At 42.8% G+C, this 22962-nt stretch overlaps 2 protein-coding genes across 2 annotated transcripts; both read right to left on the bottom strand.

Moving 5' to 3' along the window:
• upSET lies at positions 1–19523 on the bottom strand. Its single transcript, XM_068286369.1, is given in 12 exon segments — positions 1–2053; positions 2181–2437; positions 2508–4953; positions 4955–6927; positions 6930–7171; positions 7210–8444; positions 8446–9673; positions 9755–9953; positions 10023–10681; positions 10934–13912; positions 18091–18341; positions 19384–19523. Coding segments are annotated over 9 exon segments (10317 nt in total). The 5' UTR covers positions 13033–13912; positions 18091–18341; positions 19384–19523; the 3' UTR covers positions 1–2053; positions 2181–2201.
• A 1013-nt stretch (positions 19524–20536) lies between these two features.
• On the bottom strand, positions 20537–22749 carry CtsK1 (C1 family peptidase 26-29-p). Its single transcript, XM_068286337.1, has 3 exons — positions 22589–22749; positions 21343–22332; positions 20537–21270 (listed from the first exon to the last, which is right to left on the bottom strand). The coding sequence occupies exons 1-3, from the start codon at positions 22635–22637 to the stop codon at positions 20660–20662; spliced, it is 1650 nt and encodes a 549-aa protein (XP_068142438.1). The 5' UTR covers positions 22638–22749; the 3' UTR covers positions 20537–20659.
• Between the last annotated feature and the right edge of the window lie 213 nt (positions 22750–22962).

Here is a 22962-nt window from a genome sequence, read left to right as displayed (position 1 = left end):
TTCAGATAGTTTTTGCATTAGACTGCAATTTTCCATAGAGGGTTTCATTCCTTTGGTAAGCACTGTGTGGATGGAACACATTTGAAATGAACGAAAGGCTCGACAAACTACCACTAAGGAATATATAATAATTCAGTATAATCGACCGATTCTGATTTGTACAGGGGTTTGTTGTTGTTCTATATTCTATTCTATTCTATTGGTTAGGTTAATAAAACTCTATTCATATTTTAGGTGCGGTTAAATTTTTAGGATTTTTTTGTTTTTTTTTTTTTTTTTTTTTTGAGAAACTGAATTGAATCTTGTTGTATACCCTTGCCCAGAGCATTCTGAATGAAAATGTATATATATTTTATTAGAATTTTGGTTTGTCTATAAGGAGTTAGAAAAGAATGCGAACATCGGATTCAAAATTAATTTCAAATCCATTTAAAAACTGTGGCAAGTGTATTTTGAACTTTGGCGTGGCCGAAGCTAATAAGGGGAATCTTGTTTCTTTTTGTTTCGCAATCTAAAGGCTATATACGCAAGGATATCGGAAAGTTGCTATAAATTTATGTACAAATTTGTATTATTTTACTTGTTTTGTTATTTTGTTTGATTTAATTACGTTAATCAATTAATTTGCCGTTTTGTACTATTTTTAAATTGCCTTTCGCTTGCAATTACCAAACGAATCATTTACGCATATACACATATGGGTTTCGGTGTTTGTGTGTGTGTGTGTGGGTGTGTGTGTGTGTAGACTATAATCATAAATACATAGGTATTTTGTTTTAGGTGTAATTTACATCAGTATTCGTTTCACTTTTTTGTTATTTTAATTGTGTTGTCTCTTTCTATTTTAATCATTTTTCTTTCATCTTATCTCGCTCTATTTGAAGTTACTTCAACGAAACAAAAAAAAAAAAAAAAAGGTATAAAAAAAAGTATTAATTGCTTTCTAAGATTCGTTTTCCCAATTTTTTTTTACGGTATTACTTTTAGCCTGACTATGTTGTTAGTTGTGGTTTTTAATTACTTTAGTTTTAATAGTTACATATATATTATAAATATAGGTATCTCTTGTTTATCTCTACGATTACAGGTAATTCGAAAAAGGTAAAAGAAATCCTATGCATCTCTAATATGCTTATGTACATTTTACATTTTCTCTCTTTTTTTATATTCATTTTAACTTAACAAGGAAAAAATACCAAAAATTTTCATTTTGTGTTTATATATATATATAAGTTTATACATATATACACATTTAGTTGTGTGTATATATATATTAACTTGTTGTGAACTGAAAGGCATTGTATTCTTCTTCTTCAAGTGTGTGTGTGTGTGTGTGTGTGTGTGTGTGGGAGGGGGTGTTGGTATTGCCTATCTTCTACTATATAAATTTCTAGTTAAGAGATCTCTCTATGTAAATATTTATGTGTATACTATTATATACGTTGTAATAGTAGTATTCTATATATACACACATATATATATATACATATAAAAGATTTCTTTTGAGAGCGGATTGCTGCTGTGGCATTTATATGACAATAACAAGGACTATTGAGTAGTTAAGCAGTTTTAAAACAGAGCTGTTTGGTTTTTTCTTTTTCTTCTTTTGGTTTTGTGGCGTTGTTGCTAGGCAAATCAAGTTCACGTATATGTATGTATCTATACGTGTCTATACGTGTATATATACGTGTCTATGAGTTTGTTTGTGTGTGTGTGTGTGTGGGGGGGATAATAAAAAAAAAAAGGGTTTACATTATCTATAAAATAGCTTTTAAACGGAAATAATTAATTGCAGAGTTGTTTATTCGTTTGTTTGGTATAAGGAAAGCGAGTACAATTTGTCCCCGTCCACTCGATACATCCGACGACGATAATGACGGCGATGTTGATGATGATGACCGTAGATATTCTATACTTATACATCGTCGGAATATTAGACAAATCCGAGATTAATCTGACCCATCACTGCGCGAACGGGAATAACTGGGCTACGTTTGGTTTTTGATTTGATTTGTTTTGTTTCTTTATGTTTTTTTTTTTTTTAAGACATTTGCTAAAAAATAAATTAAAAATTAAATTAAATTGTATATATGTATGTAGTTTGATTCACAAATGAGGACTTCACTTAGTAGTTTGTTAGTGCGTTTAATGTAGAGTGAGCTTTTGTTAGATTTACTTACCAATTATTGCGGCGTAGATTTTTATGCGCCATCACGCCTAATTCCTTTAATATTTGACTTCTCGGCCATGGAACCACCACCAGGAGGCATATTGCCTCCGGGTCCACCTCCACCTCCAACGCCTGCGCCTGCGCCGCCGCTCAACCTGTCGATCATGCGTGAATCACATGAGATTGTTCGTTGCAAGCAGCGCGATCTTTCGCTTATTTTCTCCTGCTGTTGCTCCAGCAGGGTCGGTGCCGCATTAAAGTGTCCACCTGTGAAAGGATTGGACGGATTAGGAATCTGGAATTAATATGGCTGGCTGCCTCGTCTAGCAGTACTTACCCTTGGGCTTGTCATCAAACATATGCATCTTATGGGCAGCCTTCAGAATGCTGTTCACACTGGACAGTGTGGAACTGGGCGACGAGCTCTTGTGTTGGACATTGGACGAGCCGACTGCATCACCGCTGGCGCTGTTGCCATTGTTGTTGTTGTTGATATTATTTTGATGATGCACACTGATCGAATTGCGTCGCTCCCGCATGGCGGCATGATATCGTTCTGGCGATTGCAGAGAGCACTTGTTAATGGTTTGCGGCTTGGCAAAGCAACGATCTGGACTGGCGGCGGCCATTGTGTTGGGCGGAGTAACCGGCGTAGTTGGAGTTGTTGGCGGTGCCACATCCACCGATGGTCGGTGGCGCATACGATACTCGCTGATAGATAGCTTGCGTTTTGGCATCGGTGCCGGTTCGGGCACAGTCAGCATGGGATTTAGACGTGGATCATGGCTGGCCGTACGGGTGAATAGCTTCAAAGGCGTCGTAGCTGGCGGCGGCATGTTCAGAGAAGCGGTCCCGGGTGTCACGCTCATCGGTTTGGCCACACCAGACATGGCTGGAGGCATTGTGGGTGTTGCTGCGGCTGTCAGTGCCGTCTTTGATTTGGTTGCCTCCAGATATTCGGCCAGGCTGGGCATATTGTTGCTGCTGCTGCTTGAGGCATTAAACTTAACGGCAGATGGTTCTTGGAGCTTGCCGTATATGGTGTTGTAATAGGGTAACGCAGATTTGGTTGTGGCTGCTGCGGCCGCTGCAGACGGTGTCGGCGGAGCGGTGGAAGCTGTTGGTGGTTTGGCTGCCACAGTTACCGGTTGCGTAATCAATACCGGAATGGGCGTTGCTTTGGGTGTAGCACTTGGAGCCGCCATCGGCGTAGATGTGGTGGAATGGGGATGGGAGACATGAACATGAGAATGTCCATGGGCATGAGAGTGTGTTGGATGTCCTCCATGTGAGTGAGCATGTGCATGTCCGCCTCCATGTGAATGACCATGCTGCTGATGCCCACCATGCCCGTGTAAATGGGGATTATTGGATTGGACTGGATTGGAGGATATGCCAGCTGCTGTTTGCGATGATATTTTCTGTACATGGTTGCTCTTTTGTTTTGAAATTGCATCTCCTTTGTCTTTCTCCCTGTCCTTTTCCTTTTCTTTCTCCTTCTCCTTTTCGCGTTCACGCTCCTTTTCCTTTTGTTTCTCCAACTTTTGCTTCTCGCGATCCTTCTTTTTGCTCTTCTTTTTCTCCTTTCGCTCCTTCTTGTCCTTTTTCTCCTTCTTAATGGCTGCAGCTAGCAATGCCGCCTGTTGCCGAGATCCGCACATGGATTCCCTGCGACGGCTAATGGCCGTTAACTTTCCACTGGCTATGGCAGCTGCCAAACTCATGCCACCCTCGGGCGGATGATTGGGTGCCGGTTCGGTCACATGATTGTTCTCCTTGCGATGCTGTTGTTGCTGCACATTAGCAGCAGTTGACCCGGTTGGCGGCGGCTGTGACGACAGCAATGAGCTGCCACCCTGATGAGCCTTGCTGCTATTCAGTAGGATGCTGCTGCTCAAGATCTGGCTATTGGGTTTGGTTAGCTCCTGTTCGAAATTCGTCTGCCGTTTCTTTGTTGGTGGCTGTGGCGTTTGGACGGCCATGGAGGCAGGAGTAACACACATGGACATGGTGCGTCTTCGCATCTGTTGGTGTGGTTGCTGCTGCTGCTGTGGTGTATGGTGTTGCTGCTGCTGCTGATCGACGGAATGGGCATGGGACGATGATGTTGCAATGTGTTTGGTTTTGCCATTGGTGGCGGTGCTGGCGTGAGACGGAGGTGGTGGCGGGGGTGCAACAAGAATTGGAACTGCCGCTGATAACTTGGCCTCTTTGGACGACTTGCCCTTCTTACTAACCACAACTTCGGCAACGGCGGCAACAGCAGGGGCAGCTGAAGTTGCAGCAGAAGTGGCAGCAGAAGTTGCCTTTTGTTTATCCTTATCTTTGGACTTCTTTTTCTCTTTCTTGGCTTTCTTAAGTTGCTTCTCTCTCTCACGTTTCTCACTCTTTTCTTTGGATTTCTTTGTTGTTGTTGTGGTTGTTGTTGTCGTTGGTGCTGATGCTGGAGTCGGAGTTGCAGTTGTCGTTGTTGTTTCTCCACCGCCGCTGCTTTTGCTGCCAGAAGTAGCTGTGGAGGAACTTGCCTTTTTATTCTGAGATTGCAAATACGAAATGTTCGCTGCATGGAAGGATAGCAAACGCTCTTGAATATCATGCTCGGTAAGAAGATTCTTGCTGCTGGTCGTTGTTACTGTTCCAGCTGCTGCTGCTCCTTTTGAGGGAACAATTGTAGATGTTGCAGCTGCTGTTATCGTTGTTGTTGTCGCCACTGAGGAGACAATGGTGGCTGCTGTTGTCGTTGGAGCTACTGTTGAAGGCACTTCTATTTTGGGTTTCTTTTTTCAAGGGCTCCTCCTCAACTTTCGGTGGCGGCGGAGTGCGTGCTTTCTTGGCGGCCATTTTGACAGAATCCATTTGGTGTGATGCTGTTGTGGTGCGTAGAAGCAAAGATTCACCCGGCTTTGGCTCGGCAGTAGATGGTTTGAGTTCCGCCACCAATTGGACATTTTCCACTTTTGGTGCTAGATGCTTCACCGGAGGCACTGGCTTCTGCTGTTCCTCATCTTTAGGCTGCTGCTGCTGCTCTTCCTTTATCTTGGGGGGCTTGTCCTTCATCTCAATGGCTTCTCTCTTAACCTGCAGCATCTCTTCGAACTTATCACATGCCTGACTCTCTTCACGCTCCACATCGATCTTGACATCATCTGCTGCCGCACTAGTATCCTCTGGCTCAATTTTCACTAGATTATCTTCGGCAACAATTTGCTGAGCTCCAGGACTGGGTGAGCGCAATATATCCACATCATCGTCTTGTTCCTGGTTGTGATGGTGGTGCACAGCATCCATATCGGTTTCAATCTTAAGAGCTCCCAGTTCTGTTCCCTCCTCCTCTTTAATCTCGCCAATAACATCGATTTGCGGTTCATCGGCAGCCTCCAGATTGCCACCATTGGTGATTACCACCAGACGACGCTTTTTCAATGGCGTGCTAAAGCCATTCGAGAGCGGTGAAATGCTGGGCACTGCTGTGGGTGTTGGCAAACTGGATAACAGTTGTTGCTGCTGCTGTTGTTGTTGTTGCTGTTGGTTGTGTTGCTGTTGCAACTGGTTCGCGCCTCCTTCGTCGGGTGTGGTTTCTTCGCTAATGGCCTGCCGTAACCAACGTTTCTTTACGGACGAATTGTTTTGCAATGGCAAATGCAATTGCTCTCGCGGAGTCTGAATTGCTGCTGTTGCTGCTGCTGAAGACGGCGTCGACGTTGCCGTTGTGGCTTCCTCTTGATGGATAAACTGTTCAACCTTCAACAAAGCCGGAGGTGGCTGCTGCTGATGTTCGTGGTGTTGTTGCTGCTGCAATTGTTGCTTTTGCTGCAGTTGTTCACGCTCTCCATTTATTTCGCTCATTGCAGCTTGCACCAGGCTATCCAAACCAGATGGTTGTCCTTCAGATTGTTCTGCCTGTTGAAACCAACTGGACATTAGGGTCTTTTTGGTTTTGGCTTGGCCGCTAGGAGGATACTTGAATTCACTACCCGGTGTTGCGGGGGACGATGACAGCGAGGACGACGGCATCACATGTGATGGTTGTTGTTTCTGTTCCAATGGACCCATCGCAGCTTCAATTAGGCGACATGCGCTGCTGACTGAAGATTGCGGAGCTCCGGACAATGCGGTTGTCTGTGGTGTTGTGGGGGATTTAAAGGAGTCGTTGTTTCCAGATGTATTAGAGGAATTGTGAGCTAAGGCCATAAGTAAACCAGCAGCTTGATCCACTGTCTGATGATGAGAATGATGATTGATTTGATCCTCCGATTCCGAGTTTGTTAGTGCATGAGATTCTCCATCGGATTCCACAAACATACTCTTCCGTCGCTTATTATTCATTCCGCCCACTGAATTATTGGTATTATTATAACTGCGGCTCACCTTTCGCTTCTTCTTGTTGCGTCGCTGGGCAGCAGATGTTGTGGTGCTCGTTGGAGTTTCGGCATCCTCGCTGATAGAGTTCGAACTGCCACGCTTGTTGGGCGATGCTGGGGAATTGCTTGCCTGACGTTTACTACTCCCGCCGCCACCTTGACGATTATCTTTCTTTCCGCGTGCCTCTTGCTTTTCCATTTTCTCAAAGGCACGTATGATGGCCTCTAATTTACGATCCTCACGCGATTGCTTTGGCTTATCCTTGGCGGAGCTGCGAGTCGATGTAGTTGCTGCTGGTGCTGCTGCACCACCGACGCTGGCGTCTTCATTTTTATTGATATCGGTTGTTGTTGTGGCTGCTGTTGCTGCTGGGACCGCCGCTGATGCTGCTGTTCCCGCTGCTGTTGTTGTTGATGGAGTAATTGTTGTTGTTGTTCCTGCTGTTTGTTTAATTGGAGTCTTCTTTTGGCTAGCCAAAGTTGCATTGTTATTATTATTGTTGTTGTTATTATTATTGCTGGTATTATTATTATTGTTGTTATTGTTAATGGTGGTGGCAGGATGATGTCCACTATTTTTGCTACCATTCTTAATAGGTGTATTGGATGTTGTTGTTGTTGTTGCTGCTGCTGTTTGCTACTTGAGCAACTGGAATCCCACTATTTGAATATATCAACTGCGGTGGTGGCGGCTGCTGCTGCTGTGACAGATGTGGCTGTTGCTGTTTTGGTGATGCTGCTGCGACAGCAACAGGTGATGTCAGATGCGTTGTCGGCGTGGCATGCAATGTTTGCAATGCACTAACTGCTATTCGCGCCTCATCGGCTAGATGCTGCTGTTGATGTAGCACTTGCTGCTTTTGGTTTTGTTGTTGTTGCAGTTGTTGTGGAGTGGCATGAGTTTGCTGATGACTAGCAACATGTTGCTGCAACTGATGTTGTTGTTGCTGTTGTTGTTGCTGTTGATGCTGCTGCAACTGCTGCTGTGTTTGCTGTTGCACATAGAATGTAGTCGCTGCAGTACGCTGCTGCTGCTTACCTTGTGACGATGTCGTGGTGGCCGCTGCCGTCGGAATTACTGTCAATGGCTCCTGCATTTGTGACTGCAACAATGATGATGCAGCTGCTGCCGTTTGCAGTTGAGGTGAAGCCAATAAAAGTGGTTGCTGATGGTGGTGGTGTTGGTGCTGCTCGTTCTTGGGTGGCGGCGTTGGCGTCGGTGGCACTGCCTGCAGTTGGGGTGACAAAAGCATTGGTGTGGGTAAAGCTGCCAATATCTGTTGTTGTTGTTGTGTAGGACTCCGTTGAAGCAGTGATAACTGTTGTTGTTGCTGTTGCTGGCCTATTGTTGGCTGTAATATCGCCTGTTGTTGTGTAGGCGACTGCAATTGAGTGGGCGTTGGCGATGGTATCGATACCGAAGGCGATGACGAGGATGTACATATACCCGAATCATGCAGCACACTGGACATTGATACGGAACAAGAATTATTGCTGCTACTATTGCTGCAAAGCACTGCGGCGCTTGGCGCCGATAATGAGGCAACTGGTGATGGTTTGAATCCAATATTTAGCTGATTTAATTGCGGACTATTAAGGCCCATTTGGGTGCTTTCGCCGCTTGAGGAGGTAGAACGATTCCTGGCATTGGGTGGAGCAGCTGCTCCCGACGAGGCTGCCGCTGTTATTCCGCCAACTGCCCCCAGTCCCATGGTTAACTGTATGGCAGCTGCACTATTTGCAGCCGAGGCCGTCGATGCCGCCGCCTTATTTCGATGGCTACTTCGCGGCTGAGTGGAGGGAGCCTGCAGCTGTTGTTGCACTGCAATGGGAAGGGCAAATAGACAATCGCTGCCTAAATCGCAGGCGCACCTTGTGCTTGTTGGCTGGACGACAGCTGCGTGCGACTTCTTTTTGTTCCACAGCGGCCAAGTCATGAGGTTCATGCCGTACTGTTATCTCCGTCTGCGCTCTTATGTAGGTCAGGGCCACAATATACAGATGCAACGTTCCCTTCTCGAAATAATGCTGCAGTTCCGCATTGGGCCGGCAGGATCTTCGCACAAATCTTGCATCGTTGCCATAGGTTCGTGTGTCCACACACACCTCTGGACCCTTGAGATAGGCTGGCGGTTGGGGCGTCACTGTCGGTGCACTGCCATCTGGACGTAATGTTTGCATGGGGGCCTCCACTCCCGGCAGCTGATAAAAAAAGACAAATTGTCCCGGAGTTTTGTGGGCCTTAAAACTGTTTAGGTAATTGCTGGGCGGTGGCGAATTCATGTTCACGGTGGGATTCTGTGTTTTGAACTGAGTGGTGAGCATATACTTGCCCCTTAGTTCATGGATCGGAGCATGTGGTGCGAGATCCACGCTACTAATTAACACCTTAGCCCCCGCATACGGTATAAGCTGAGCACGTTGCTCCAATTCGGTGGCAGCACTCGCTATCTGGATTTGCCGCAGAGCCTTATTCTCTGTATTCTGAATGCTCTGCAAGAGGCTCGGTTGTTTCTGTATCGCATGGAGGCGAGCCCGCAACTCTGGCGAGTAATGATTGGTCACTGCGTATTCATAGTGCTCGATCCATTGACGCAAGTTGGCAGCGTGCTTCTCGGCTGCAGTTAGTGCTGGACTACTGCCGCCTCCATTATCACCATTGGATTTACTCTTCCGTTTACTGCTCTTCTTACCAGATTTGCTGCTACCGGGCGTTGCATTGCCGGACTTGTCTCCTCCACTGGTACCCCCGCTCTTTTTGCTCTTCTTCATCGTCCCTGCTCCCGTAGAATCTTTGGTTTTCTTTGATTTTTTGGACATACTGCTGCTGGAGCTTGCACTGTAGCCACCATTTACACCAGAGGCCAAGCGTTGTTGAGCTTCCTCCGATAGTGTTCCACCGACGAAACCCATGGCTCCGCCGCTTAATGAATCACCACCAACTAAGGCTGAGCCTGTTGCAATGGCAGCTGCTCCGTTTGCCGCCTGCGTAGCCACAAGCATCATGTGCTCCTTACGCTTCTGACGCTGCAATGTCCGGGCTCTGGCCTTGTCAACGGGTCGTGGTTGGCATATTTCACAAAGATATTCATCGGGAATATTTTGCCAGTCGATACACATGCAATCTACATGCTGCCAGGCTCTGCAAAGATATTACAAACATTTTGAGTAATGCATACATTTTGAGGAAGGAAGATGGAGTGAGTTAAAAGCTGATACTTACGAGCACTTGTCACAGCAAATCATGTAACCATCATCGTGGGTCAATTCACAAATACAACGCGTCACAGAATCATCTTCTGCTTCGGCCTCTGGTGCCGTTTCTGTCTCCTCTCCAGGATCTATATCATTGTTAATCAGTCCTAAGCGCGAACTGCTGCTAATTGCCGAATGAGTATCATCATCGGCCGCAGCTCGAGACACTGAATAACAGAAAGTATGTAAATTAGGTAAAGATTGATTAAAATCCCAATCGTTTAAAATAAACTTACCTTGTTGGCCATAATAGCCACTATAACCTGCTGTTGCTGCCACTGCTGCTGATGAAGGTGCACCACCTGCTGCCACTGTTACTCCAATACCGCCCAATGACCATTGCTGTTGCTGCTGTGCGAGTCCCGCTCCAGTTATCGTTGTTGCCACAACAGTTGAGGTCGTTTGTTGTTGTTGCTGCTGCTGTTGTTGATGCTGCTGTTGTTGTTGTTGTTGCTGAGAAGCATATGTATGATCCTGCATAACAGCATGCAATTGCTGTAAACGCAAATCCTGTGTATGTACAGGCACTGGACGCACTTCCTCAATATACAACTCCTCATCGTGGGTATTTAGATGCTGCTGCTGCTGCTGTTGTTGGTGTTGTGGTAATGTTTGCTGCTGCTGTACTAACGGCGGCGGAGGCTGTTGTTGTTGTTGCTGTTTGCTAGCCTTCATTATTCCTTGCTGCTGCTGCTGTTGCTGCACATCCACATGTGGCAGAATATTAATTGGCGTCAAATGTGGTGGCGGCGTCGATGATGATGTATGTTGCAAATTTGCCAGACTATTGCTGCCGCGTAGACCACTAAAATTGCTCAGATTATTATTACCAAGTGCTGAAGCTGAAACGTTATTACTGCTACCGCTATTCAAGTTGTTGCTTATGTTGTTCATACTGGAAATAGAAATATTTGAATAAACTTATTACAGGTTACATCTAATAAGGTTGACACTTAACTCGACAATAACTACAACAAACAAATAGCACAAGTGACTAGACCTCTTTTTTAAAAATCTGTATCGTGCCCCAATATTTCGATAAAAACTATTTTTCAATAACGCCTCGTATCGGAGGCGTCAAAATTATCTTCATATCTATTGACTTGTGTCCCATTTGACAGAATGAAACAAAATTAAAATAGCTTACCTGTGCTTGCTGTAATATTCGATAACAGTGGACGATGGTTTCCGTGCATTTGCAGCAGCTGCCGCGGCAGCGGCAGCCATTAAATCATGCTGTTGCTGCTGTTTTCGTTCCAACGATGAAGCTCGACTGCTTGGCGCGCTCACCGACAGACGACGCGCTGCCGTCGCCGAGGACATATAGGATGACATAGCTGCAGTGCCGCTGGCAAAGCCATGCGACGAAATGCTCACCGAGGGTGTACTCGCCACCGTCACCGAGGATGAGCTGGAGGTAAGTGGAGACGATGGAGCAGCACTTACTGCTGTTAAATATGATGGAGATACCACTTTTGAGTTGCCGGTAACGGCAGATTGATAATGCGTCAACAAGAGATTAGCTGGTGATCCGCTGCCTCCGGCTGAGCCCGTTGCTGCTGCTCCGGGACCCGATGTTACTCCATTGCCGCCACCGCCGCTGTTGTAAATAATCTGTGTGGGTGGCGGCATGCTGCTACTATTGTTGGTTGTCGTCGTCTGTTGGTATCGTTGCTGCTGCTGGCTAAACGATTTTTGGGCCATACTTTGTAGAATACGGGCCGAGATTTCATCGGTCATCTGGGTGCCATGAACATTCATGACATCGTCAGTGATGAGCGAAGATGAGGAGTGTTGCTGTTGCTCATTGTCACTGCTCCCGCTACTGTTGTAATGGGTGCGTTTCGATAGCCCTGGTGGTGGAGGATGAGAAGATACCTGCTGTTGCTGTGCTTGGGGATGCTGCTGGATAACAGTGCCATGTGAATTGACAAATTTAATCGTTCCAGGCGTTGGAGTTGCCGTCCCCGGCGATTGGGTCTGCGACTGCTGCAGCACATAGCCACCGCCGCCGACACTATTTGTGGTAACTCCTCCTCCTGCCGCCGTGTTTTGTTGTATTTGTGATTTGTGCTGGAGTTGTGTGCCTTGGGGCAAATTAATTTGTTGTTGTTGCACATATTTGTTACCCAGCTTGGTAACTTTTGTGGCGAAACTTCCCTGCTGTTGCTGTGGCAGCGCCGCAATGGACAATGCTGGAGTCGTCGTCTGCTTGATAAACTTTGTTTTCGTTATCGGCTTATACGACGCCTGTTGCTGTTGCTGCTGCTGTTGTTGGGATATGAAAGTCTTCAACTGCTGTGCCTGTAACTGTTGCTGCTGTTGTTGATGGTGCTGCTGCTGCTGTTGTTGGAGTTGGAGACCAACACTTTTGACGGTTATTTTCTGATTGGACTTTTTCAAAACTGGCGCATTGACATATTTTGGTTGAGCCGACTGCACAATTATTTGAGGTGGCGGCGGTTGTGATGTGACGGCTGGCACATACGATTGAAGCCTTGTTGCTACTCGGGATCCTAGGGCAACCTTTTGCACGGTGGCTTGCTGCTGCTGTTGTTGTTGCTGCTGTTGTGTTTTGTATGCACTAATACTGCCAAATTTTTGCTGCTGTTTTGAGGGCGTTGCAGTTACATAGGGCAAATTTTTGGCGCTGAGATAGTTCATTTGTTGCTGCTGCTGCTGTTGCTGTTGTGTGCTGGCAGCTGATGAAGACGGTGACTGCTTTGACAGTACTGTGAGATTACTCAACAGCAATTTAGAGTTTTGGGGCGGAGCAGCTGCCGACGCATCGATAATCACATTACTTGTACTGCCATCTGTGGTCACAATCTTATAGATTTGCGGATTGATTAACTCCTGTGTCGACGAGGACGACAACTGCTGCTGTCCCTGTTGCTGCTGATGATGATTTCCGCCAGCCGTGCTTGTTGTACGCACGGCATATTTCTGGCTGGCCGACGATGGCTGCGACGACTGTTGACCCGATGATGACTGACTGGCGCTAAGTATTTGTCGCGTGCTAATGGACATACGCCTTTGCATAATCCGTTGCAATTGCGCCTGCGTGGTCAGACTGCTGCCATCGATGACAATGTGTGGCGGAGGCGGTGGCGGCGGTTGTGGGCCAACGCCACCGCCGCCGCCTGCCCTGCCGTTGCCCCCGCTGCTGTTGCTGCTGCCGCTCGTGCTGCTGCTGCTGACAGAGGGGGGCTCCACGAAGACAGTGTCGTGCGTGGACATGGGCATGGGGATGGTGGTGGTGATTGCTTTTCTTGTCGGTATTTTGTTGTTTTTTGTTTTGTTTGTTTTTTGCAAATGTTTTTAACCAGATATTTGGAAAATGTTTTATTTTTGAATAAGTAATTAGCTTAAAGAGAGAGGTATGCGCTGCTGCTGCACTGATTTCGCTTTCAAGTTAATTCTGCTGCGTTTATTGGGTGGAGGTGGTGCTGCTGCTGATGCTGCTCTGCTGCTGCTGGTGCGTTGCTCAATTTTGGATTCAACAGATTTGACATTTCACATAACTACTACACCCATTGCAATATGATCATTATTGTGCTGCCGCTGTTGCTGCTTGTGGTGGTGCTGCTCGTGGTTCGTGCCCCCAAACAATTGGGGGCCTAATGCATAACCAGAGATGCTCGCTTTGTCACCTGCCTGCTGCTGCTGCGGACTGCGGACAATGGCTGCTCCTGGTAAATGTAGGCGGTACGCACTTGAATTGCATAGACAATATTCAACACTTTGCCACATTACATTGTCATTGGCCATTACAAACATAACTGTGGGTATTCTCTCAGTATTCCTGTTTCTTCTGTTTTCTTTTTTTTTTTCTGTAGTTTTTTTTTTGTTGTGTGTGTGTGATTAATACAACTGCGTTCTCATCAACACGATCGGGCGGCAGAGGGGATGCTGTATTTCGTCGTTCCAATGATGATGCTCCCCTTCCTTCTTGCTTTTAGTTAATATCTCTCGTCCGTCGTCGTTGTGCGTCGTTGTTTGTTTTTAGCTAGCTATCTCTTCCCCCTCGTTTCGACGTGTTCTACTTCTTCTTCAGATTCTTCACAACGCAAAGTTAAGTTTAATTTATCAAACGATATTTCGTTGTGAGTTGGCACAATTGCTGCTGTAATGAAAATAAAAGAGATGGGGGGACGATATTAAATTATAGTCTATTGCGTTTAATATAAAAATAAATATATGTACTAAATTAAAGCCACAACGTTTGATGATCTTCATCAAACAGTGGCGCATCCTCGAAAGGGAAATATGGATAACACTTTCTGTATACAAAATGTACATAGATCAACCACTGCCTTCTAAGCCAAACTCTTAAGTTTCCATAAACTTTGCTTATATACAGATCAGATTGGACCGCTTTTAAGAACTGAGTTTGTTAAGGGAAAGGCTAAGGTTTGTATACAAAACATTGCGCCAAATGTTTTGAATAAAAATTATTTTGCCGGCCACTATTCGATTGTTTGTAATTTTTCTATCGCTGGTCAAATACGATAGTTAAATATCTATGCGCATGTCACAACACATACACACATATGCGTGCGGTGCGTTGTTTGTTCAAATGTGTGTGTGCAATTGGAATTTTGGTCCGGTCTCTGCACTTGCCGTAAAATGAAATACTGGCAAATAATACTGGCGGTGGAAGGCAGAGGAGGTAGGGGCGTGGTAGGTGATGTGAGAGTCGGTCATAACGCTAGCTAAACTAGAAGGCTGGGACATTGTTTACATTTGTATTAGTGCTGAGCATTGCCGCGAATTTCAAACTTCTCTACTCTCCTCCCTGCATCACCGCACTCACTGTGCCATCTCGACGATGAAGCTCTTCCCTGGCAGAGACAGAGTCAGAGGCTGTTTCTAGCACTTGTGCATTTGGCTTAAACCAGTTTTCTTGTTTGCCTATGGCCATCACGAATCCTCATTGACTGTCGCCCCGTCGCCAATGGGAAATACTTGCAACCAAAATGCATATGTACATGCATGTCCATAGTTGTAATATCGCGACAAAAAGCTTTCGGAGTAGTCATCAAAAACGACGGACGACAAAATAAGCAACTTTACCACCCATTTTTCTTTTTTACTAGCATCCCAACAATTTGCCATGTTTTTCGTTATATTTTTCTAATTTCATGTTTTTTGTTTGCTTTGCTTTGGCTTTTCAACATTTCGTTTTCGACTCGTCATTCGTATTTACCAGGTCCATACCAACCACGTGACGAGGCGGGACTCCTCTAGCGCTATTACGATTTGAGTTGAGAAATCTTCTATGAAACCCTATGAACTTACTCTAGGAGGTGTATATGTATGTAGTTAGGATAGGGGGTAAGATAAAGAAAAGGGAAAGAAACTAACTACACCCATGTAATTTTGTATAGCCCTAGTTCCTAACATAGTCCGGCCCTGATATTTGCCGTTTAGCTTGGTTAGGTTAGGTTGTTGTGATTGGTTGGGTCGGCGGCGCGCAAAGGCACAGGCAAAGCAAAAAAGTGAATGCACTAATTTTGCCTTGGCATCCGGCCGCATTCATCGTTATAGTGTTGTTTCTCTAGACATCCCATGCACTTGGCTTTACCTACATACATACATGCATACAAATGAATGTCTATGTGTGTGTGTAAATGTATTTTAGTGAGCCTGTTATTGTTGCAGCACCAGCAATATACATAGGTACATATATATGTACATATGTAATTTCTAATTGACATAGAGGAACGTCGCGGCAGGGCAGTGTACATTCATTGTTGCTCAATTACATCGACTTTTGCTGCTTTTACTGCAGCGGCGGTAATGAATTTGCATTGCAAACGCCACGGATAGGTTCTTCTGCTGTCAATGTGCTTATGTAACCCCTTTTTTGTAGGTGACTTCACTTTTTTTTCTCTCTCTGTTTGTTTTCTTTTTGCATGTGCAAGTACATCTGATTATGTAAAATCCTATAGGGGGTCAGTGGTTCAATACTCCCATCGACAAAAGCATATGTATAAGCTTTAAAATTTACATTATATAATTTTAAAAATATACCAACAATGTATATCGTAATAAACATTTGTTGGGTAAATACTACTGAATTTATCTCTCATGGAATGTCTGTGTTTTACAAAAAAATAAACTGTGTTGTCATTTAAAAATACGCACACATAAAAGAATTAGAAAACACAACAACTTCTAGTTGATAAAATGTACGACAAAATGTATTTAATGTGGACCTACATATACGTACATACATACAAACATACATACATATCTATATAAATATACATATACCACAATATCTTGGCGAGTCGCAGCCCTACCTCAAACCCCAAAGTATGCGGCATAAACAAATTTTTTCGTGCGTGTGGATGTGTGCGAATGTTCGTGTCAAGTAAATACATAAGTACATAAGACTAAACAGTGGTTACAAAACACTATTTTATTCCCAAATGCAAACAATTACATACATATATATATTTTTGAGAAAATTGTTTCAATTTTGGTTTTTTTATCCCTAGCTGTTCATTTAAGTTTAAAATATACATACATCCGTACATATGTACATACATGAATGAATATATTGTTGACGTTTAATTCATTATTCATTTCAATATATGTAAGTACATACACACATATATGAATGAATAAACGACTATAGTAAATGGTGTTTTTTAAATGAACAATTATTTGAGGTTTCATTAATTGGAATTACATCCATATATTGAAAAAGCTAACCTAATATACACATACATAGTTAGTTGCTGTGTTTTCTCTTGAAAAACAAATGGTAAGAAAGGAGAAAATGCATGAATTCATGATGCTCTCTCTCTCTCTATGTCGTGGGGGTCTGCTGCTTACTGTTAGACTACGTGACGCGAATGCAGTGTGGTTGACAGAGTACGTCCAAAGCAATGCAAATATTGGCATTGGTTTGTGTTTTAGCTGTACCTTTATAGTACACTCTCTCATACCCCAGCCCAGCCCACACCCACACTAACACGCACACTACTAGCGACTAACGCGCTTTATTGTTGTTCTCGCCAGATAGAGTTGCCAAGTGCCGCTTAATTGCGTCTTATTTTATTGTAGTAGTTTGCTTGCTGCCTACCGCTGTTCGCTGGGGTTTAGAGAATCTGTTTAAATTCTCCGTGTTGTTGTACACATAGAAAATATACATATACAAGTTACTCCTATACAAATTTACATACATATGCATATGTTCATTTGTAAGTCGCACGCCCCCTGATACAGAAATCAATGCACTGCATCCAAAGCTGTATGTATTTTTTTGGCGGGCGTGTGATGGAATGGGATAGGTAGTTAGGTCGTAGGTTTTGGAGCATGAGAGAACGTCGTTTTTTTCGTTTCGTTTTTTTTTTTTTTGTGCGACAACCCTTGGAACTATTGAATGTTTTTGCCTTTTCCCTATTGCATTTGGTGTTCGGTGTTGGTGGCTCCTTTTTTTCCTGTCAGCTTTGTCTGCGCAGAGAAGAATGAGCGCAGCAGAAAAAAAGCTTGTCTATCAACTTTTGCTTTCATTTTGTGGCGAAAATCGCGCGCATGGTATAAATAATAATTGCAGAAATCACGTATGCGTAAATCCAATACGCAGAAGCGAGATAAACAGTCTGGCATACACACGCACACACTAACATCAACATCACAGAGAGCCACAAAATATTCCAACAAATACATATGCAATCCAGCTGAGGCCAACTTCGGAGCGTACAAGCGTGGAAACATCCAGAATGGACAATAAATGTTTGACGAAAACACAACATGATAATGCGATGGCAAATCAAGTTGAAGTCAATTGGAAATTTTTGCCAAATAGTCCTATTTTCACTTTAGTTCACAGGCAATATAGCTTAATTCAATTGGTTAAAATTCACACACACACACACACACATACAACGCATTTACATGTAATGTTTCATTAAAAATCTGGCAACTCTGAGGCATTGCACAAAAGAGAATCGAAAGCAAAACAAATGAACGCGCAAGCTATACCTCCCAAGCGTTAGAGTAAGCGAGCAAGATATAGCATACGCCTAAAATCAAATATGGCGACAAAAAAAAAAAAAAAAAAAATACGGAAAAAATCCCAGAAATTATTTGAAAAATATTTAATTGAACAATTGGCCAGTCCAATGACAGGCATATATTACACTAGCGATTTACATTTTGATTTATTTTAGCTTTTGGTTTTCTTTTTTATTGACGTCGGCAAAATATATTTTACTCCTATTTTTTTACCTCGATTTGCGCGCGCACATTGTGTATTTTTTTTTTTTACATCTTTTTTATTTTACTCACCGCTTATTTAGTTATTTTATATATGTGTTTCACTTCATTTTGCACAACATGGTTATGGTTCGAGGGGTTTTGTGGGTTTTGCATTTGGCGCACAAGAAGTTCTGATTTCCTTTTTTAACTTCTTTGCTTCTCTTAGAATGATTACAAATATGTTTAGCATACACACACACGCACTTGAGGTTTGTTTTGTTTTTTGCACATTTTTTAATTCGGTATTAAAATTCAAACCATCAGACAGTGTTTACTACTATCTGATCACATAAAAAAATATGGAGGAAACGTAAAAAATTGTTCTTCGATTAATCAATTTTATTATTATTAATACACCGTATGGCAAAAGAAAAACGAAATAGAAACACAAAGCGCACCAGCAAAACACATACATAGAGGTTTTTGTGTGGGAGCGAGATGTACAGATAGCACGTCCGCCTATTTCTGTGTCTTTCTGGTATTTCTGTGTGACCGTTTTCAGACCAACTATCATATTATCGGTTATTTTATTTTGTTCGTTTCGCTTTTTCCCCCCCCTACTTATTGGTTTTGACAACATTTTAAGAGGTTTTTGTTTGTTAAAAGAATGACCAGTTATCCTAAGAACTGAAGTACCCTATAAATAGCCATAACAACTGTTTGTTTACTTTAGTTACTATTTTGTTTTAGTTCTAGGAACTAGTTCCTGCCCGACACAACACTATTTTCTGCTTCCTCTTCTTTGTTGTATTCGCTTTTCCGTATGAATTGTATATATGTTTGTATGTATGTATTTTCTTCGTTGTCGTCTTTCCCCCTGTTCGTCGATACACATCCACGGATGTTAAGGCATACACACATAGATATACATATATATATATATATATTTTTATACACACACGCACACAACACAAAAAAAGACAAAAAATATTACATTTTTTTAAATGCACAGCAAAAAAAAATTGATTACCCCAAAATATACACATAAACACCCACACACCAAAACCTTGTGAAGAACACCGCTTGCCGTTGAAGTTGTACTTATATCTTTTGACTATAAAGCAAAACTATAATTTTGGTACAATTCTTTTTACCTCTCGCACACTCTTTTACATTAGACATGTATGTACATACATATCTCTATATATATAAATATACATATATATTTATATATACGTTTGTCGCTGTTAGTGACATCTCGCTCGCACTTACTCTACACGTATATATCTTGCTTCTCGCATTGTATTTTTTATATGTTTTCCTTTTCCCTCAACACGCTAATAAGAAATCCAAATTTTAAACCGCTTTTTTGTCATTACTAACACATTTTATAGTTCAATTTTATAGCAATGCGACGGCCGCATCTGCTCACTATGCAGTTAAGCAATTTTAAACAATTTATTTGCTGATTTAAGTAAAACTTCCACGCGTTTTATGGACACGGACACTATGTTTGTAGCAGTGCTGCCAGATAGTAACAATATCGATACATTCCGCTTACATTACTCAAAAATTCCGATTAGTATCGGATTCGATAGGTTCTGCTCCGATAATGTCGATTACCGATAGGCTTGCTCCGATAGTGTCGATTACCGATAGGCTTGCTCCGATAATGTCGATTAACCGATGGTTTACAACATTTGGCGGAAAGTATCGATTATTGCGAATTTAAACACTGGTAGTTAATTCCAGTTCTTTGAATATTATATAAGCCATTAAATCTTTGGCCATGTTAGCTAAAAACGTAATCAATTACTTATGTTTAGGGCTTTCAATAGAGTTTTTGGCATATTGGCATAAATACAATACATACATAAGAACTTGTTTTTAAAGGACTAGAGAACTGAATGTTCCCATTCTGTATGTAATCTATTGTTGACAGTGCCGAGGTTGCCGTCTATTACCTGGTCTTATCCGGCTGAACTTCGCGAGTTAAGACTTAGATAATTCAGTTGGAAAACCCTTAAACCGTACTCCTTGATCGACGTTTTCCAATTACCACAATTCTTAAATCACGGTTTAAATTAAGACAATGGCAAGTGTATTTATTTTTTCAACATGACTTTTGATTTCGTACGATGTACGTGAGAAAGTTTAGTCTTCAAAACATTTCACTAGATAAGAAAACTGGACATGATTGAGATAAAAGTTCAGCAATAGGAACAAAGTGCAGGTCACTTTCGGCCATTGTCATCTAAGCTTATCGCTTATAGAAAAACAGCTCTTTGTTCAGTAACTCCAATATAAATATACACTTATCTACATATACATATACATATGTATATTACTATCAAATCTTAGTACATTTACCTATTGTTGCAATGTATATGCTTTTCTTTTTTATTCAGGTTGTTAAAACAATAATAATTTTGTAATCCCCATTCCATCAACAAGCAATAATAGTTTTCACAATAAATTGCAAGAGTTCTAGACCTTTGAATCCATCAATTGAGAAATTCTTATACACATATATTAATTGGAATTAAAAATGTATATATCAGCATATAGTTTATTGCTTTTTAAAGCCCTTGGGGCGTTCACATGAAAAATAAATGATATATCAGTAGTAATTATGAAGGAATGAGAAGGGAATATTTGTTCACATTTCCACATATGTGGGCATTGTCATGACACCGCAGTTATTCTTGCGAGCCGACATAAGAATGTAACCATCGTTGCCCCAGTATGTGGACCAGGAGTTCTTCACCAGCCAATAGTCCTCGCCATTTATGGTACCATAACCGACAGCTAGAACAGCATGATCGAGACCATCGACATCATTCTTACATTCGGGCTCATAGTAAACACCATGTGAGTAGAAACTAAAGGTCTTTGGTGAGGCATCAATGGCCACCGATAGAGGCCCATGCTTAAGCAGGGCTAGCTTAAATGCGTTCGGATCATTGGAAGTAACGTTCACAAAGCCCGTAATGGGTGCCACCAGAGTGGCATTGCTAACGTGACAGTAACCATCTTGTCCTAGATATGGGCCGTACTCTTCTTCGGTGGGCACACCCCCAGATTTCAGCATCCATTGATATACGCGGAAATCTTCACCGCCATCACAACCATTGTTACCAAAGCCCCAGGAGCAGTCAATCAAAGCTTGCTGAGAGAGTCGCACCAGATTGCCACCGTTTTTAAGGAAGAAAGCACCCTCCAAATGTCCAATGGTTCCAAAGGACCAGCAAGAACCGCACACAGATTGATCTAAAATAAGGGTAATCCATGATAGTCACATCCAGTTGACTAATGTTAGTGTGTGTGTGTTGTTGTCCTTACCTTTTACTGGCGTAACAGCTCCATACAAACGCCAATCGTACTGTGATGGAATATCATCAGTATATTTGTTCACATCGTAGGGAAAGGGTTTGCCAGTATTGTACACTCCGGACGATTTATAACCGCGTCTTGCTTTCAATTCTTCCTCAGTCTTGTCTGCTAGATGATTGACAGCCAAGGTGTAGGTCAATTTGGCACGATTTTTAGAGTGAATATAGCGCAAGTTCTGGCGGAAGATATTTTTCCTGTGTTCGTGTTCCTTGTCACTTCGATAGGCTACACCGTGCTTGCGCTTAAAGTGATGGAATGCCTTGTCCACATGAGCATCAACGCCCGAGACGAATTCCTGCATGGGATTAAATGTGGCATAGTGTCCAGTGCCGGGTCCCGGGAATCCCACACATGTCAGATCGGTATCAATTTCAAAAACCTCGTTGGGTATATCATCGTGCTCGTAACTGTCATAGTCCAGATAGTAATGATCATAGTGAGATCCTAGTAGGGTGTTATAGCCACGCATTTCGTAACGCACCGGAATGGGCATGCGGCTGGATGGATAATGTGGTGACTTCTTGTAACGTACCCACAGGGTGTACACATTTTTCTTTTGTCCAATCGACTGCTCCAAGCGGAACTTGTCACATGTATAGCCCAAGAATGCTTCTGTCCCGATCAATGTAAAGGGTTTCGCGTCAGGCAATATGCTTTGAATTTCAACCTTTTGATCGGTGGTGCCATTCACTTGCAGGCAAGTCAGTTTGTTTAAATCGTCGGTGGTGGTGATGGGGGCCAGCTTTAACATGGTTCCAAAGTCCCCCTCGCCAGCTAGTTGATAGGTCTTGACCATGCCGCCATAGTAATCTATGCGGGATCTTCGTGTGTTTTTATCATACCAAGCATAGAAGGGTTCGGCAATTTCGGCATATGGAATGTACAGAGTTCCTTTCACTATATAATTTGCATCCCAACGTGGCGGATTTGTGGCCTGGCCTGATTGTTATTTATGTTGTTGTTGCAGATGAGATCAGACAAAATGGAGGTAGGATTAGATCAAGCAACGGTAAAGTGGAGCCATATTAATCTGATTGTATATTATATACATATGTACATACATATGTACATATATAACCTTACTCAAGTGCATACAGTTGTTTGTCAGAATAACGACAGGTGCCTCGTTCATTCTGACTAACAAACGGCAAATTTATTCTTTGTTCTAATTTCTAAAAAAAAAAATTTAACTCACTTGTTACAGCCAGGCCCACAATCAGCGCAGCAATTAAAAATACTTGCATATTTCAGTTAATGCAACAATTTGATTTTTTACTTTCTTTCCACTTCAAATGACTTTCTTTCTTCAAAACCAAATCCGCAACTAAAAAAAACTACACAATTTTCTATCTTTAAATAAATACAGCTGAGTACAGTGTTGGGAAATTCAGTGTTGGAGACACCAACGCCGAATCGCCAGCTCTGGCCACTAAACAGACGACTCCCAGTATTTTATGTTATCGTCGATCTTACCATCTTTAGCATCGGACTTAAAGCTTGTTAACAGATCTATGCAAGCAGAAAGCTTTCACTGTTAATTCAGCTTTAAGTTCCTGTTAAGTATCACAG

This window comes from Drosophila tropicalis, unplaced genomic scaffold, assembly GCF_018151085.1.
Source record: "Drosophila tropicalis isolate 14030-0801.00 unplaced genomic scaffold, ASM1815108v1 contig_443, whole genome shotgun sequence".
Lineage (NCBI taxonomy): Eukaryota > Metazoa > Arthropoda > Insecta > Diptera > Drosophilidae > Drosophila > Drosophila tropicalis.
Note: the sequence above shows the minus strand (reverse complement) of the source record. Positions and strands in the feature narration are given on the sequence as shown.